The following is a 19,808-nucleotide window of genomic DNA, read 5'->3' as shown; positions in this document are numbered from 1 at the left end:
ATTGTCACAAATTGCTGCATAAATTTTATAATCTGACATTTTTTCATTCTAGCTTCTTGTTAAACTAAGCGTACAATTTCTCATTTCCCGTGTAAATATATTACAGCACTCCTTTCGATTTTATAAGATTGACATTCTATATCATTGGCTTAGCAAACCATTTCCTTATTGCGAACAAGTCATTGGAAAATGCGTAATGTTTTTTGAAACGTTTGCCATTTTCATGATTTTAAAACCCCAAAATGATCAGAATCTCATTAGTTACTTTTGACCAGCTCGCGGAAAAGCCACATTTATCTCAGTTTCTGATTTCCTCTTCCTCCGCATTCTTTTTTCTTTCTGATTTCCTCTTCCTCCGCATTTTATTCGCAGCCAATATTTAGCTTTACGTCGTCTTTTTAAATGATTCTTTTTTTCTACATGATTTTTTTTTTTTTTTTTGTAATAATTATATTTATTTTTGTAGCAACTTTTTTTGTTTTTTTTTTTGTTATTTTTGGTGATTGGTTTGAAAAAAATGCTTCTTTAATTACAAAATAAAATTTTCTTTGAATAACATTTTTATAAACATCAATTAATCGTTTTTTTTCCGGATTGTGATTTTGAGGAATAACGAACCGAATTTCATCAACCGGGAGCCGGACAACAGTTTTTTTTTTTTTACGTCTACGATTTCTCCGATTGAGATAGATAGGTAGGGGGATTGAGTTTCAGGATACACAGATTTTTAAAAGTGTCAATTTTTTGAAACAAATTAAACACTATTTTTATATGATATATACATATAGTAAAATGATTTTAAAAAAAAAATTGAAAAAAGAGATTTAAACTATTAAATTATAAATGAACGTTAAGGACTGCAAAGAATTTAGACTCCGAAGACTTGGCCCGGGTAAATAAATACTGGAACTAACTATATAACTCAAAACTTCTCAAAAGCTCAGTAATTATGCAGTATTAAATTTTGTTTCGTTCAGACGTTATATTTATTCATGAATAAAAATCGTGATATTACGGCAGGGATATTTTAGGCTCTACTTTCAATTTGCGTAATATTATGAAGGGACTGGTAAAGAGTTAAAACCTTTTATATCAACATTAATTAACAATATTTATTGTATTATTTAACTATATAAATGATATTCGAGTTTTAATGGAAGTGAAATTTACTTTAACAAAAGAAACATACATAAACTTTTTTTTTTTTTTTTAAATAAACAAAAACAAATTGTAAAATAAATATATAGAAACAGAAAGTAAAAAAAAAAAATCATCTTTTAATAAAGAATTTCGGCAATTTTTACAGCCAACAGAAATCTTATTTACTTTAAATGGATTGCATTCCTAAAGATTTATCGTTACTGACCGACGAAAATCACAGTAAAAAAAAAAAAAAAAAAAAGAAACCACAAAAAGCACAGAAACGAAATGCCACATTTTTATTTAGAATTATTGATAAGAAAGAGGCATTTCGTTGCTATGCAACAAGTTGCCACATTCTAATTAAGAATTCTTAATAAGATGTGGCTTTTTTTTTACCGTGTTTCTTTCAACCATCATTGCAACTTATTTAGTTACAATACTTCGGACTTTTTAAGAGATATTTTCTTGAAGTATTTCGTTAAAATTGTGGCATCAAAAATTTTTTTAGAAAAACAATTTTTTAATATCTTTTTAATTTTTGCCGTAAAATAAATATGTATTAACATATTTATTTAAAATTCTACAAGAAATAAGATCGTGAATCCAAATTAATTAACGAATTCATAAATATAATTTTTGGATATTAAGTGTAACAAATATTTCTTCACTTTAGAGATTGGCTACATGTAGAGCTAGCATCAAGGATCTAACTTTACATATATAGCCAATTATAAAATTTTACTGCTAGCAAGAAGCTAATTTAGAGGTTAAAAATTAATTTTCAAAACGGAGTTTATAAACAAATTTCAGGTTGATATACCAACTGATATGATGGTGTATGAGTGGATGGTATCACAATCCATTGTATGTTGCTTTTTCTTATATAAATAAATGAATGTAATGGTTGATAATATAATGATGATTTAATGATAATGAAGCAATCCCACGTGGTGATAGAGTGTTCGTCATGTAAGATGATGATGCAATAATGATGAAGCAGTTGCACGTGGTGAAAGTAATCCAAATGATGTAATTGGAACGTGATGAGAGAACGTGAGAGATTAGTTGTTCATGCCACCTGTAATCATCTCACACCATCATGATCATCATTTCATCATCTAAGATCATTACATTACGTCATCATTGCATTTAGTTATTTATTTTTATTTGAAATAATAATAATATACAATGGATTATAATATCATCCACTCATCATCACTTATATCAACCTATATTTATATGAACCAACAAAAAAAATAAAAAACTTCAATTTTTAGAGTTTTAACTGTGCTCACAAACGTATATAAAATGGTGAAATTTTTACAAATCACCAGTAAGAAAACAAAAAACTGACACAAATTAACCATAAAAAAATGTTAAAAAACTTGTATACATAATAAGTAAATAGTTGCAGAACATATTTTGATGTGCTGATGGACGAACAATATTAGTGTTATTTATACTTTAGGTTGCTTTAGGTATTGAAACAAAATTGAATCATTTAAAAGTGAATAACTTTTCTAATTCAAAAGTAAAATCTCGTCTTCACTGAAGCAAATGTTTTAAATTCCTTTCTGAAAAAAAAAACAGCACCAAAACATATATATATATATACATATATATATATATATATATATATATATATATATATATATATATATATATATATATATATATATATATATATATAAAACTGATTTTCTAGGTTAGGAATTAATTCTTTAACAACTAAATAATATCATATTTTTGGTGGGGGGTTTTATAGAAACAAACGATTCCGCCCCCCCCCCTCCATCCGTAATAAATAATCACGTGAGATAACTCCTTACTTTTATTTAAAATATGAAATCTTTTAATAAACTTTGAAAGAAACTCTTTTCAGTTGGGAAAATATCTTGGTCAAAATGGCAACTTGTAAGTAACCACGTGTAAACGCAATTTCGTGCTTTTTTTTTAATATAAAAGTTTAAAAAAAAAAAACGGTTGAAAAAATAATAATATTTGTATAAAGCCTCTTTAAAGTGCCCCTTCAAAACTTATGAGAACGTGATAAGCTCTAATGTACCTAGTAACCAGCCTCCGCGCTAATAACATGCGTTTATATATTTTCACCAAATTTCAACCTTTAGCTTTACCGAATATATGTTTGCATATATAACTTATCAGATTTGAGCTTTATAAAGTAAAAGTTACGCGTCAGCGTAAAATCTTTTTAAGTAAATTTTCTAATCAGACTTTGCGGAAATATTTAATCGATGCGCAGAGATATTTGAACAATGTGCGAAGATGCTTCTTGTTTAAAGTAAATATTTGGAAACATTTTTTTTATTTCCTATGCAGTTGATGGTCGCATTTCACATGTAAATTCTTATTTTATTTAATAAATGTTTGAAGGAGAAATAAATAAAAAACTTTCTAAATGTAATGGTAAAAAGAGACGTGCTTTCACTGGCATCTTACGAGTGAATTTTATCAGGGATAAATTAATCCAATAATAAAATTTTCATATTTGTCAAGTTAACAAAGGTTCAACCTTCTAAGGGTAAAAACATCATACAGTAAAATAAACCTGACAACCGTTACTATGCTATCAACTATTACCAAAGTATTATTTACATACGTTGCATGCGTACAAAATATTTATATCTGTTACTCTGCACGATTGTGTTTAAGGTGGTAAGGCGAGCAACTTATGAACTATTTTATGGCGCAGAGTTATGGGATTTTTTTGCAAGCTAGTAAGTCATAAAAATCATCTCAGCCTGCAAAAATTTATTCTATCAGAAAAAAATAAAAACAACGGGCTCTACATACAGCGAACATAAAATAAGAAAAAAAGGAAAGTGTAAATTTTGTGCTTTTTTGATATTTTTTTGAGGTCTTCGTTTAAAAAGGGTGTGTCAAATACTACAGCGGTAGGTAAGCATATTTTTCTTGAACTTAGCCTCCTTGGCTGAACTGTCCAAGTAAATAAAATAAAAAATTGTAAATGACCAAAATAAAAAAAAACTTACACAGTTTTACAATCTTGAATTTTAAACAATTTTACACATTTTTCTCTCACGCGAATTATCACTTGTGCAACACGTGGCAACAAGTGTTGCAATACGATCAAAATTCATATTTGATTGCACAAACGTTTTAATTTTTATTTTTTTGAATTTTTTTAAGAACAAAAAAAAAAGGATGTGTAAAAATTTACTTTAACCATCTCGTTACAAAAAATTATGAAAGCCCTGCTGACATTTTGCTCCATCGTTGGTTTTAAACAATAAAAAGCTTTCGTTTAAAATGATGTTGAATAAAATAATGATAAATAAAATATGACAAATAAAATATGTTACATAAAAAGATGTTAAATACGGGAAAGCTGCTACAGTAGAAAAAAAAACACATTCGTTAGGTTGCCAAACACAATTTTTCACTGCTAATTGCAAGTTTATTTTGAAATATTTATCATGTGGGTGGTCTTTTTAAAACACCCAAGGAAGTGATATTACAGTTTATTTTGACATTTCAAATGATGACTACTATTGATGATATCACAGAGCATTGTGACGGTTTAATCCAGATAATTTGATTTTAAGAATTAGAAACAACGTAAACAATGAAGGGCGTCAAGCGCAATTTAAATAGAGTTCAACAAAAGTGTAACAGTCATTAATCCGGTTATCAAACGTACTCTAAAGACATTTTTCCTAATGGAAAAAGTAACTTAATTAAAAACTAAAAAAATAATTTTTTTGTGTCTTAATTTAAAATACAAAGTTTGCAATATTTACAAGGTTTATAAATTTTACATTTCTTTGTCTTTATTACATCGCTGAATATAAACTATTGATTTGTATACATATAAAATGTCCAGCTCCTTTCTTGATATAAAAGAAACTTTCGGACAGCATTGCAGATTATGATATTTCTATTTTAATAAAAGTCTCAAAAGATAAAGAAGAAATTCATGCAAGCCTGTGATTTTCAGGTTAACACAACTAACGGCACAACTAACAGCAAGGTCAAGTTTTCTTTTGCTTTTGTATGATTCATGCTTTAAGAAAGTGCAAAGCCATCAATGCTGCTTGTTACTATCGGTACCTATTGCTACACAATTGTGATTCTTTGTCAAAGAGAAAAAATATTTTGAACTTGTTCAGAAAAAAATTTTTAGTCAAAAAAGTTTACTAACAAGCGAACTCTTTGGCTAGATAGTTACTATTTTTTCTCACTTTGGTTAAGATTGAGCTGAACAATGGTTGCAAAACAATATTTGGCTGACATTGTATTGTAATTGTATGTACTCGAATAAATACAATAGTAAGTTGTATTGATATATATTTATATTAGTTACTTGACGAAGATAAGGAAAAAAAGAGCATGAGAGAAACTAAAAACTAATTACATACAAATCGCGTCGCCGTCACAAGCCTAACAAGAGCCACAATACTAAACAAAATAGGCGACAGAATTCTGAACGCTATCGCAACACATTGGGTACCTTAAAGTTAAGGAAATTTTCAATACTCTAAAACTTTTCTTTTACGACTAGAACAGGTAGCAAAAATTGGCTCCTTCGTTTTATTTATTCCAATGATCAGATAAAAATTAAAACATTTTTTGTACATAAATAATATACTAAACTTTTAATACTAGATCAATACAGCAATTAAGATGATTGTTATAGAGGCAGCTAATCTGGACTGCTTTCGTATCAGAATGTAGGCTTTTGTTTCTGGGCTAACTATTTTTTTTTAATGCTAATAAAAATAGAAAACAAACAAGTATAACATTTTATACTCGATTTTCCTGACTGAAAAAATAAGGTTGACCAACCAAAGCAAATATACCAAACATAAAAAATTAAACAAGAATTTTTTTCAGGAAATTTTCAATAATTAGGTGTTTACTCGGAAATTGTTCGTTTTGGATGTCAAGCGACCAATAAAAATAAACAAAAAATTCGACCGAAAAAAAAAAAAATCAAGATGGGTATGATTATAAAAAAAAAAGATAGATAAAACAAATTGGGCAAAAGTTCTTTTTTTACTGCATATACACCGCGCTTCTTTCTCAAAGATAAATGTAGCTTACTAAAAAATAATTCACTGAAAAAAAATCGGAATATTGTAAAGTTTAGAATTAAAAAGTCAATTTAGGCACAAAAGATCAACTTATTTGAAACACGAATGATGAACTCATATTTTGATATAGGAAACGTGTCAGAGATAAAGTTCGTCACAAATTATGCAAAATGTAAAGTTGGAAGCTTTTTTTGTATGAGAAAAATCCTTAATAAAGGGCATTAATAATCGTCAATTATTATAACTATCATTTACAATCATAATCAATAGTTAGCAAAACTTTTTAAACGTGTTTTTAACTTAAAGTTGAATTTAACGCCAAAATACGAGAAAAAAAAATGTAAAAAAACAAAAAAAGAAACAAAAAAAAAAACAAAGAAAAAAGGAAGAGAAGGAGGGAGGTAAGGGGGGAGGGAGGGGAGGGGGGAAAGAACGTTTATTAAGGATGCACTAAAACATTTTTTGTAATGAATTGCAAACTTGCACTTTCTAAGCTGAACTTTCTTTTCTCAAATTTACTTCAGAGGCGCTTTTACAGATTACTACAAACTTTATGTAGCCTTATTCGTAAAGGATTAGCTTCATAAAAAGCCTTGAAAGAATAAAGAATTGTAATTATATCCTCAGACGGATCTTCTGAAGAATCCTTTACTTGAGGGTTCCTTTATGTATCAAAATGTAAATCTTTTTTTTTAAACAAAACTTGAAAACGAGAAAGATTGCTCTGTTAATATAAAAACATATATTTGATTCATGCGGAAATGACATTCAGTAATAACTAGGTCGTTTAAAAAACGATCCATCTCGAAACTTAGTTGAAAATGACTTATTCTATTATTTCGCATATAAAAAATTTTCAGTTTTCTTTTAGCCAAAAGTTTACTATTAACAGTAATGATAAAATTAAGATATATTTTATTTAGCACTTTAAATAGACGCTTTTTTTTTTTTTCGGTTGCTCAATAGTTCCCATTATAATTCTAGAGCTCTGTATAGTGTTATGCAATACAAAGTTTCGCAGAATAAAATCATAAATTCCGTATAAAGTTTTGGGTTGTTTACACATTTTACAGACCAGAAAGTAAAGCTCTTGAGGAACGACAGAACCTCAAACTCAGACTTCATAACTTATAAAAATATCGTTTGATTTCTGTTGTGTATGCTCGAAGTTGTTTAAAAAAATCTTCTGACGCATGCGCTTCACTGATTTAAAAAAAGTTTTGTGATCATTCATTTCATATCGAATACTTGCATTGTCTAGCTGCTGGAAGAAGCTGACTTTCTCACAGAAACAACCCTTCGAAATGTCTGAATTCCACTGAAACCTACAGTACTTCCTTTGTACCTTAATGTAAATCGTGGTATTTGGCTTATAGCCTTTGCCGTAATTTGTGCCATAATCTGTGATGAAAAATCAACTCTTCTTAATATCTTTGCAGTAAAACTCAAGATTCCTCCTATCCTACTAACTTGTCTCCATTGTACCACTTTCCAATGGCTTTATGTAAAGCCCATGGCCCTTATAATACAACAGGTGCTTTAACACCACAGTCCAACATAACAGATGACGATGGGCCGACTTTAAAAAAGTTTCATAGCAATGCACCTACTAAAGATTCAAAAAGCTTTGAAATAGATAGGCCTATTGGATATGGTGCTTTCGGAGTAGTGTGGTAAGTTTTCTGTTTTTATATTTTTTCAGAGAAAAATTTTTTTTACTGTTTGGAAAAAAAGGTACTTTTAAAGGTAGAATTAGTTAAAAAAAGACCTACTTTAATTACCAAATGGAGAAAATAAAACTACAAGCAAATTAGTTTTGGAATACTTTTAAATTTTTTATATTTTTGATACTTTATGATGTATAATGTATTCTATGGTACTACTTACCCAAAGTTGTAAAGAAATAATAATAATAGAAATCTTTCAAAGAATTTTTTTTTAGTTTTGTTCAACTTTTACATAAGCGAGTTCTTTAAAACAGTTCTTTTCCAATTATAATATTAATTTTAACAAAGATTTTATATATATTTAATAAGATTCTAATTCTGTATTTCTAGAATATGCTGGTTATTACTATAATGAGTCCTTTTACTGTCAGATGTGGAAAGTGCTACCACTTATTGTTTTTCTTTTTTACTAATAGGGCTGTTACTGATCCACGTACAGGAAAGAGGATAGCATTAAAGAAAATGCCAAATGTCTTTCAAAATATTGTATCAAGCAAGCGTGTTTACAGAGAGCTCCGAATGCTTACTTTCTTTAAGCATGAAAATGTGTGTAAAATTGTTTACTGTGTTTTGACTTAAAAAAGATTTTATTAAAACAAGATAAATATAGATATATTTTTATATTTTATTACTATGCTATATTTTTATATTTTATTACTATCTTTATCTTTTTTTTTATTAGTATCTTGATAGAATACTTTTTTTTGTCTTCTGCCAAAAATTTCTTTATCACACAAATTTGTCTTAAATTATTTTTTATTCATAAAAATATCATCCTTTATCCCAAATATCAGTTTTCATTCAAGCATGTGTATACATTTAAGTTTTTTTCCCTCAGGTTTTAAGAGCATTGGATATTCTTCAACCTGATCCTCTGGATAGAATGCATGAGTTGTATCTTTTCAAATGAATTAATGCTTCTATTATTTTGAATTTTTTGAATTTTATCCCCCCCCCCCCCTCCAAAAAAAAAACAAACAAAAAAACAAAAAAAAAAACAAAAAAAAACAAAAAAACAAAAAAACAAACAAAAAAACACCTGGTTGACAACAGTAACCAGGGTAGTTATCATTCCCAAGTCAAATTTTATACTTCCTTTAAAAATGCTTATATGCATTTATCTTCTTTTTAACTGACCATTTTCTTTAACATGTATTAGATATGTTGTAACAGAACTTATGCAAAGTGATTTACATAAAATTATTGTATCACCACAACCACTTTCTTCTGATCATATAAAAGTATTTCTTTATCAAATACTTAGAGGTATTAGGTTTGTTTTTAAAATTCCTTAAAGGATATTAAACACATTTTTTGCTAAGCTTTTTAATAATCTGCTAAATTAAAAGTATAAATAAATGCTATGTTTGAAAAAAAAAAACTTAGAATAGTTATCATAATTGTATTGAAAAATTTAGGCTTAAAATACTTGCATTCTTCTGGTATTCTTCATCGAGACATCAAGCCTGGTAACCTTCTTGTAAATAGCAATTGTCTGCTAAAAATATGCGACTTTGGACTTGCTCGTTGCGAAGAACCAAATAGATCTAGAGAAATGACACAAGAGGTGATTCATTGGATTTTTTATCAAACTGTTAATACCATATGTACTGGTGTATAAAGCAGTCCATAGTATAAGTTGACCTCCTCTTTAACTGAAAAAAAGTGTAGTGAGGTGTATTTGTGTATTTTCTGCAGATTAATATTTTTACTATCTTATGTTCTTAAGAAATGTTTTGACCCATTCAAACAAAAGTTAAAGTCTTGATTTGTACACCAGTATTTACAAAAGATATCTAATATTTATAGGGTACTCAAAGGTATCAGTTTATAACATGTCATTAAAGCTAATTTTTTTAGTTTTCTTTAAAGCTTTGATACAATATCTGCTAATATTTAGGTTGTAACACAATATTATCGATCACCAGAACTTCTTTCCGGAGCGACATACCATTCATATGGAGGTAGATTTTTTAAAGATGAGTTAAAGGCAATTTAAAATGATAATTATAAAACAAAACAAAACAATTTTAAGTTGCTTTACGCAGGGTAGTTAAAGAATTCAATAAGAACTAGTTAAATATATTGTCAGATCAGTTGCTTTGAGTTAGGTGAATGGGGTGGGGGGGTATCTTAAGAAGAGATTTTTTAATGAATCCAAAAACTTAACTATCAGATGTTTATATTAAAACTTAAATTTCTTATTCATTTGACAACATTGAGTCCTTAAAAATAGCATTTATGAGGTTTTTAAAGACTTTTTTTTTTTTTTTTTAATCAAATTACAAGTTTAGTGGTTTATAAGTGGTATAACCTCTAATATAATTATTATCTACAAGATCTGAAAATTAATAATTTATTAACAAACTGTTTGTGTTAGTTGATATATGGAGTGTTGGGTGCATTTTTGCTGAACTTCTTGGTAGAAAAATTCTCTTTCAAGCTCAGTCTCCCATACATCAGGTAAACTTTAAAAAAGACATGTTACTGTTTAAAAAAAAAGTTCTCTTGCAAATTATTTGGCATTAATTGTTTTTTTAGTGGAAGTTCTAATGTTCTTTAATTTTTAAAGTTAAACCAGGTTATTAAATTACTGGGTACACCTCACCCTGAAGATATTCGTTCATCAGGGGCTAGTGAAGGAGCATTTTGCTACATAATGTCTCAACCATACCGACCACCTGCAATGCACACTCTTCACAATTTGTCTAGCCGGGCAAATCATGAGGCAATACATTTGCTTTGTAGAATGCTTGTTTTCAATCCAAATAAGCGTATTACTGTTACTGATGCCCTCACACATCCCTACTTAGATGAAGGGAGGTTGCGCTATCATACATGCATGTGTTCTTGCTGTACAACCTCAGCTGCTGGAAGACAATATGTTAATGGTATAAATTGTTTTTTTTTTTTTGTTTTTTTTTCTTTTCACATTTTAACTTATGTTTTTATTTTGTGGGCTGTTTTTTGTTTTATCTAAATAATTTGATTAATTAGATTTAGAACCTTGTGCACCGTTTGCATATGACTTGAGCTACGAAGAGAATTTGTATACTGTGCATCATGTGAAAGAAGCAGTTTATCACTTTATCTTAGATATGCACAGAAAATCTGGAGTTGTTCCACTCTGTTTAAATACTGCTTCTCCTGTTTACTCTCAATTCAAACGTAAGTTGATAAAAAATTTAGCAAAACTTTAATAGCATTATGCCACAGCATATTTGATAATATTTAAGATAACTATTAATGTATAAAAGGTTTTATATTCAGAAATTATGTCAATTAAACTTTAAAGTAAACTTTACAATGAGCAGTCACAAAAAAATTTTTTTGACAACTAAAAACAAAACCTTGCAGTTTAAAACTGAAAGTTTAAATGCGCAAAACCAACTTTTTAGTTTTCTTTTAATTTACAAATATTTTACTGGAAGAAAAAAATATATATTAAATTATAAGGAATTTCCAAAAATAATATGATTTAAATGTAAAATTTTGATGGTCATATTTTATGAAATTTTGATGTTGGAGTTTTATGAAATCCTGATGATGGAATTTTATCACATTCTGTTAAGTTCTATAACACAAACCAAAAAACATTCACTGAATTTTTTAGAATATGCTTTTAATTTTATTATTTTTAAAAATAGATCAACTGTTGCACCTCAGCCAGATTTAAGTGATTCCCCTCATCCCTGGTAAAAATAGTTGAGTACAATAGTGCACTTCAGATGTTGCTTCATCAGAAGTTTTTGGTTACAGCTTAGGAGCAAATTTGTAACCCAACTAAATGTGGAGAAGTGTTTTTGTCGAAGGAATAAGAAAAAGCGTACGATTTCTATATCATAAATCTTATGACAGTTTTAATATGACTTCGCTGAGAATTTTGATCAATTTTATAAATAACAGAGTATTTATTTTAGTAATCATCATTTTTATGATGTGATTGTTTGTGTGTCCCCAGTCCCTTGGAATTTCAAGTTAACTTATTTTGTACAAGAATTTGCTTTTATTTAATTGTCTTTTAATGTGCATGTTTTTCATGTTTCGAATTTTTGCACCAAAAAGTTGCATACTAAAAATATTAAGATCTGATAATAATCAGGTTGATTCAGTCATCAGCTTGGTACATATTTTGTGTGTCACACTTGTTTGTTTTGTATGTTGTAAATGTTGTTTGTGCACATGTGGGTGTGGTACAAAATTGAGGATTTTTTAACAAGTTTATTAATGTGTCTTGTATATAAATAAAGGTTGAACTTCATAAGCCCCTTCAACTGAACTAATTACATCATTAAATCACTTGTAAAAAAAAAAGTAAGCCATTAACATATTTTGGAAATTTTTCTGTAGATAAGAGCATTACCATGGTTACCATTGGTTATTTTTGCATATTTTTAGTTATCAAAATTAGTATTTTTATTGGTTTCTCTACATGTTGACTTTTTTTTTTTTTCCTCGCATTTTTAATGAAATTAAATGTTTAAAATTTTTATTGCTAAATCTGTTTGAATTTGATTTTTTTTTTTTTTTTTTTTTTTTTAATGATGATTTGTTTAGCTGAATTTTTCTTATGCTCTTTATTCAATTAAAATTTATTTGTTTAGTTCTATACTGAGCTTGTTGTCTGAATTTGAATATCTCCTCTTTTTTTTTCTCTTGCTTGTTTTTTTAATTCTTTTCATTTAAATGGTGTTTTTTGAGATTGGGTTTCCATGGCAATCTTTAACGTATTTGCTTTATTCGTTTTTCGTGTTCACCATTTTACTTTTTGCAACGTTAAAAAAGCTTTTTAAGAAATATTCGATTCAATAAGTTCGAACGAGATTAGTGTGTTTGTTTTTCTTCTCTGTTTATCTTACTAAAGTTTATTTTCTCGGCGATTTATCTTTTAATATGGGCATTGTAAATATATTTTTAAATTATGCCATAAAATAAAAAGATAGCGCGTATGATCGTGTAAATATACGCGTATGTAAAAATGCGCAACCTTTCAAATTTAAGATTATCCCCACAAATATAGACACGAAATTTTATTAATTCTAGTGTTACATTCGTTTGGTTTTAATCTTGACTGTTGTAAAAGTTTAAATATCTTGGTGTATGTACGTATATACATATATATATATATATATGCTCGACGAATTTACTTGGTATATTGACAGCAGACTTAGGTTCTTGTCGAAGCGACTAATTTATATTATTATTACTGTACATAACTTGTTCAATTGTAAATGTGTTTATTTTGTGTTGTCTGTTTTTTTGTTTTACTTTTTGGCTTTTTTTTTTTTTTTCTTTTTTTTCTTTTTTTTACTTTTTTGCGAAAAGAACAACAAAAAAGAATTGATCTCTTTGTTGCTGTACCTCCTCACATAATTATATTAAACTTTTTAATGTAATTACTTGATTCATTAGTCGTTTTTTCGCTGTGGCTATCGTTCATTTTAACCTGAAGCCAAAAGCGTCTGAAATGCGCGTTTAAATTAGTACGTGATTTGCACGTTTGATGTTACAGTTATGTTATACGAAGATCTTCCTAAAAACCTACATAAACTTTACCTTTACAACCTCTAACAAAAGTAACTAATAACACTGAAATGAAAATAAGCAGAAAGATTAAAATAAAAATACCAAATAACATAAAATAAAAATAAAACGGCAGGTGTCTGTCATTTGTATCCACAGATCAATATTCCGAGAACAATCAGCTTAAATTTGTTTTTTTATTTTCTCTCGTCTTTTCAACGAGTTAATCCAACCATTACTGTTTAGGCTTTCCAATATAAAAATAAAATAAAATAAGGATTTAAAAATGGAAGAAAACGTTTATTTCCAATATCACATACTATTAATCGGTATAAATAGCTTGTTTTTTTTTCTTTTCGTTCTTGTCCCACATCAATGAACATCCCACTTTACGTGACTGCTTAGGATTAAACACTGTCATATAAAGGGTCAAAGCGTTAATAACGAATAAGAGACACGTTTTTGTATCTGTTATTTGAAATTAATCCATTTACAAATAATTTAAATCTAGATGTACAACGTTTTAAGGTTTCAGAAAAAAAATTGGTGGGGATTTTAAGGGCACAGAATGCGCCCTTAAAATCCCCACCAACTTTAGCGCCCTTTTTTATTTATTTTTTTCGCAGGAATTGTTGTTTTGACTTATGGTTTTTGAATCTGTGACTCGTGCGTAAACAAGTAATAATATAAAATGATTGTTCTTTTTACGATGACAGCCCAAAATCAGATCTTTATTGACCTTCATCTCTTAGGTCTTGCCGCCAAGGATAATATAGCAAAACTTGGGATGGCTAAACGAACTGTATATGATATTTTAAGTCAAATTAAAAGTTTGATCGCATAGAGAGGAAACCAGGAACACCATAGTTTCCTCTCTATGCGACCAAACTTTTAATTTGACTTAAAATAGACAAAGACAAAGACTGTGAGGACTTTAAAGCTAATTAAAACAGTCAAAGGCCGAATTCAGCGCAATCCAATCCATGAGAATGAAGAAACTCTCTTTGACTGGGCACACAATCAGAAATTAAATATGACTTGAAGGCCAAGTCTAAAGCAAGATTCAAAAGGCATCTCATTGCTGAAGAACTGAAAGCTAAACGAGTTGAAAAAGGTAAAAAACTTTTGTCCATCCTTAAGAAAGATCAATCAATATTTCTGTTCTCAGACGAAAAATTTTTTACAGTGGATTCTGTATCAAATACCAGGATTGATTTCTACTTTAGTATCTTAAAGCCATCATGTTCCAGAGTCCATTCAGTTTAAGTTCAGGACGAAAAATCTAGCTTCTTTGATGATTTTGGAATCGTTGTCTTAAATGGCCTGAAGATGCCCCCATTTTTGTTAATTCAGGGGTCAAAGCCAGTGTGTACATTAAAATCTTGGAAGACAATGTCCGGACATGGATCACTTCTAACTTCGACTCTGATGCCAAAATTGTGTACTAGCAGGATGGGGCTCCACCCCATACAGACACATGATTGGCTTAGAAAAAAACATGCTTATTTTTTGGGAGAAGATTTTGTGACCACCAATTTCCCCTGATCTAAACCCTCTGGACTACAATATATGGACATATGTTAAGTCAAAGGCCTGCGCATCTCCCCATAATAATATTGCAGCACTGAAAGCCTCTGTCATCAAGTAGTGAAATGCCATGCCAATAAATTATTTCTCCAAATGTGTTTTCTTATTTACTTGCTTTTACAATCTCCCATTTTCAAAAGTTAGTGCGAATTTTAAGAACACATACTGTACCTTAGATTATTTTATTTTAACCCTTTAAAAACCTTACATTATTTTATTTTAACCCTTTAAAAACCTTACATTATTTTATTTCAAACCCGCAAAAAAAATCCGCAGAATTGCCTTTCGATTAAATCCGTTAAATTAATTTTTCACAAATAAAAAAAAAATGTGTAAATATAAAAACTTGTCACTGTTTTAAACGCATAAAGAGTTCTATTTTATCAAACTTCAAAGAATTCCATTTATCTTAAAAGATTGGTGTAAAAATTTGCTCTTAAGTTATTATTCGTTTAAAAAAAGAAAAACCAAACGCCGATGCTTACAATTTTGAAACTCAGCTTCGGCAATTAAAACTTGTATCAGTTATTTGCAATCTTTTAATGATGGAAATATCAATTTGAGCTTTTCTTCGGTTCTTTTAATGATGGAAATATCAGTTTGAGCTTTTCTTCGGTTTTCTCTTTCCAATAGTTCATAAGGCTCAACAGCTAATTGAATAAATTACAAAATATCAGACAAGTTAAGTGCATTTTTATTATTGTTGTTATTGTCTATATTATCATTATATCTCAGTAATATTTGTTAACATGTAAAAAATACTATTTTTTTTAAAAACAAGCATTTGTTGTATTTGATTTGTTTTTGAAAAGAAAAATATTGTATGCACTGTTTGTATTTACGCATACAAAATCAAGATGAATCTCATTACATTAAAAGGTTCATAAGTTAAGAAGAGAAAATACATATGTATGATACCCATAGCAGCCGAGAGAAATTTCGGGCCCCGGGAAGTTTTCTTAAGGGGCCCTCATTATGATCAATTATATACCCAGGACCAAAAGACATGTGCTCTGGTCATTGAAAGTTAAAAATAGATGTTAACTAACTCTTTTAAAAGTCAAAACTATTTAAATCTTTTGAAAATTACTTTAAAAAATTGTTTGTACCTACACGGGGCCCCGGGAATCTTCCCCGTCCACCCCTCCCCTCTCCGCGGCCATGATACCATTGTGTCGTTCTAAAATTATCTCGATGATACCAAACAATGGCAAATGAGGGATAATAAACTAATATTTGTTATACACAAATTTTTAAGGTTGTATTTTTGAAAAATGTCAACATTAAAAATCATCATCTTTTTTTTAGGACATAAAACTAATTGCAAATTAACTGATAATAAAAGCATAATTGAAATGAATTAAAATTGATTAAAAGCTTCGTATGGTAGATTTAGCTTATTTGTCAAACTATGATTTGTGTTACATTTCGAAACATGCTACAGCAGGAAGAGAAATCAAAAAATATATAATATTTGACGGCAAAACGAGAAAAAACATGAAACGCTACAACGCGAATGGAACCATCGAGATTTTCAAAAATTAAATGGATATAAACTGCTCAGTTCGTATTGTTGACTTGCAGTTTGCAAACCTTTTTTTTTTTTTTGACTCTTACTTTAAAAAATAAAGTTTTTCAAAAAAAAAGAGGAAGCAAAGTTCTTCTAATAAAAATTAGTGGCGAGATATTAGCGCAAATGTAAATTTTTGTGTGTGGAGTTTTCGTTTACTAATTTATTTCTTTTTTCAACGCAAAAGCATTACTTTTCTAAGCTGTTATCAATGCTGAATTTGACGGAGCTAAATATCTCCCTGAACGTTTCCCGAATTCCAAAAGTTACTATATTTACGAAACATAAAAGTGAAGCGGGTAAAGAACAAAATGTAAACAAGTCAACGAGTATTTGTAGATTTAATCTCGATTAAACCAAACATTGCCTTCATTACAAACTTAACCGTCCGGACTTGTAGGTACTCAGAACAAAATCCAATATGCTGCAACTCTTATTTCTCTTTTTATTTCTAAATAATTTCGGATTAATTTACTAATACGTTTTTACAGATTCTCTGGCACAGCATTCATAAGTGTTCATGTGTTTGTACAAAATCGATATCCATATTTATGCTTCACACTGCCAACCTCGTTTTTAATGTTGAATTCGTTACATAATTGGAATTCGTGAAACGTCTATTAATTCACTACTCGTTTTTCCTCAGGGAGTTTGTTTGTTTAGCGCTCTTTTTAAAATCTTTCATGTCCTTTTAACAAATCAAAACAAATAAAGTAGAAAAAAAAGGGAAAAGAAAGAGTTGCTTTTAATCAAACAGAAATTTCTACTTTAGAAATCCGCAAAAGTAGCCGCGAAAAGAAATTTTTCGTTTCTAGCCGAGAAAGTTTTATTCAGGGGCCAATGCTATAAACAATTCGAAGTTTTTTTCGAGAAAAAAAATCTTTCGTAAAAACGCAATTTTTCACGTACGAAAAAAAGTTCGTAATCTCGAAGAATTTATCGCTGTTTGTATTTTTTTCGGCCATTGCTATAAAGCATAAAACGTATGCGTCACTAAAATTCACGAACTTTTTTATCCGTAATACATAGTAGTTATATAATAGTAATTTTTATTGTAATTTTTATTTATTACGCCTAATTAATGAATTTTATTAGTCATTAAGTATGCTGTGCTGTCTATTCTACTTTTATGAATATTTTTACATTCTAGTATTTGGTGTTTAAAAAAGCTGTGTAAAATTAAAGTAGGAACATGAGCTTAATTTTTTCGGGCGAAGACTTAGATTTCGAAGTTGCAGAAAATTAGCTTCGCCACCGATTGCCTCGAGAGGTTGGTGTTTAAAACATTACTTAAAATTACTATATATATATATATATATATATATATATATATATATATATATATATATATATATATATATATATATATAATGATTTTTTATCGAACAAAATCAGAAATCAAACTAAATAGGCGCAGAAATTATATTTTTGTTTTGTTTTTCAATATCATTTTAGTTTAATGGTCGCTTTTTTAACGAAGATGTTTCTGACAACGTTTTTCGAGAGCAGTATCGAGTCCCAAGAGCTGTATTAGATTTTTTAGAAACTAGGCTTAAAGATGATTTGCAACATTATACTAAGCAATTTGCAACATTATACTAAGCATTTCTTCATTTTATTGGCACAAATGTTTTTTTTCATGTTCTCAGAGACTGTCATGGAATCTTTACCAACACAATTTATCGTATTATACAGTGTAGGAGAAGCTATTTTCAATGTTAGTGTATTAAGTTAATAAAACTATTGGAAGTATATATATATTTACATATATATATATAGGGTAAAGTAGGGTAATTTCGGCGTATTAAGCTATTTTGTTGTTTATAGACAATGGTTGCTTTAATAACGTTAAAAAATCATGCATATCGATGTCCTGCAGATATATCTATTAAGTAATAGTTAAAAAATTGTTTCAAACTTACAAAGTTTTATGTAAAATTTGTTTTACAAAATACTCAAAAATGACGAAATTAGCGACCTAGGGCCAATGCTATAAACAATTCGAAGTTTTTTTCGAGAAAAAAAATCTTTCGTAAAAACGCAATTTTTCACGTACGAAAAAAAGTTCGTAATCTCGAAAAATTTATCGCTGTTTGTATTTTTTTCGGCCATTGCTATAAAGCATAAAACGTATACGTCACTAAAATTCACGAACTTTTTTTATCCGTAATATATAGTGGTAATATAATAGTATTTTTTATTGTAATTTATATTTAGTAGGCCTACTTAATGAATTTTATTAGTCATTAAGTATGCTGTGCTGTCTATTCTATTTTTATGAATATTTTTACATTCTAATATTTGGTGTTTAAAAAAACTGTGTAAAAATAAAGTAGGAACATGAATTTAATTTTTTCGGATGAAGACTTAGATTTCGAAGTTGCAGAAAATGAGCGTCGCCACAGATTGCCTCGAGAGGTTGGTGTTTAAAACATTACTTAAAATTACTATAAATATATATATATATATATATATATATATATATATATATATATATATATATATATATATATATATATATATATATATATTTAATGATTTTTTATCGAACAAAATCAGAAATCATACTAAATATGCGCAGAAATTATATTTTTGTTTTGTTTTTCAATTTCATTTTAGTTTAATGGTCGCTTTTTTAACGAAGATGTTTCTGACAACGTTTTTCGAGAACAGTATCGAGTACCAAGAGCTGTATTAGATTTTTTAGAAACTAGGCTTAAAGATGATTTGCAACATTATACTAAGCGAAATAAAAGCATTTCAGTACGTTTCCAGATAATGGTATTTCTTCATTTTATTGGCACAAATGTTTTTTTTCATGTTCTCAGAGACTGTCATGGAATCTCTACCAACACAATTTATCGTATTATACACAGTGTAGGAGAAGCTATTTTCAATGTTAGTGTATTAAGTTAATAAAACTATTGAAAGTTTTACAATGTCATTAAAGTTGCTTATTATTTTTATTTTAGTGTGAAAATTAAAAACTAAGTTTAGTAAAGAGAAAAATTGTTATCTTATAAGATTAGATTCGACAAGAGATCATAAAATGGCCGAATGATTGCTCCACTCTTCCACAAAAGTTTATGGAAATCGGAGGTTTTCCGTGCGTATGTGGTGTTCTGGATGGGTCTCATATACTCCTTTCTAACCCTCCTCAAGCAGATGAAGATTCTCTAATCA

The 19,808-nt window shown here is 28.7% G+C and overlaps 1 protein-coding gene across 2 annotated transcripts; it reads left to right on the top strand.

Annotated features, from left to right (window-relative positions):
* Window positions 1-7,289: 7,289 nt before the first annotated feature.
* Window positions 7,290-12,883, top strand: LOC145193744 (serine/threonine-protein kinase NLK-like). 2 transcript variants are annotated; one of them, XM_090069208.1, is made up of 10 exons: window positions 7,290-7,891; window positions 8,362-8,491; window positions 8,784-8,839; window positions 9,105-9,211; window positions 9,364-9,512; window positions 9,846-9,909; window positions 10,326-10,408; window positions 10,518-10,836; window positions 10,943-11,113; window positions 11,593-12,883. In XM_090069208.1, the coding sequence occupies exons 1-10, from the start codon at window positions 7,713-7,715 to the stop codon at window positions 11,619-11,621; spliced, it is 1,287 nt and encodes a 428-aa protein (XP_089925334.1). In that variant the 5' UTR covers window positions 7,290-7,712; the 3' UTR covers window positions 11,622-12,883. The 2 variants fall into 2 exon arrangements, with proteins under 2 accessions (XP_089925334.1, XP_089925332.1); XM_090069206.1 differs by lacking the exon at window positions 11,593-12,883 and having other exon boundaries at window positions 7,436-7,891; window positions 10,943-11,160.
* The last annotated feature ends 6,925 nt before the right edge of the window (window positions 12,884-19,808 follow it).

The sequence above is a fragment of the Hydra viridissima genome, unplaced genomic scaffold (genome assembly GCF_058129835.1).
Source record: "Hydra viridissima isolate aposymbiotic clone 2 unplaced genomic scaffold, HvirCarnegie_v1 scaffold_12, whole genome shotgun sequence".
In the NCBI taxonomy this organism is placed as follows: domain Eukaryota; kingdom Metazoa; phylum Cnidaria; class Hydrozoa; order Anthoathecata; family Hydridae; genus Hydra; species Hydra viridissima.
The sequence above is the reverse complement of the archived record's forward strand: the minus strand, read 5'-3'. Positions and strand labels throughout refer to the sequence as shown.

Bases quoted from the DNA above. Each gene is read 5' to 3' on its own strand.
- LOC145193744 (XM_090069206.1), top strand. From the start codon at position 7,713: ATGGCTTTATGTAAAGCCCATGGCCCTTATAATACAACAGGTGCTTTA. The intron at 8,492-8,783 runs GTGTGTAAAATT...TTTTTCCCTCAG, and splicing joins CTTTCTTTAAGCATGAAAAT to GTTTTAAGAGCATTGGATAT. The intron at 9,212-9,363 runs GTATTAGGTTTG...TGAAAAATTTAG, and splicing joins TCTTTATCAAATACTTAGAG to GCTTAAAATACTTGCATTCT.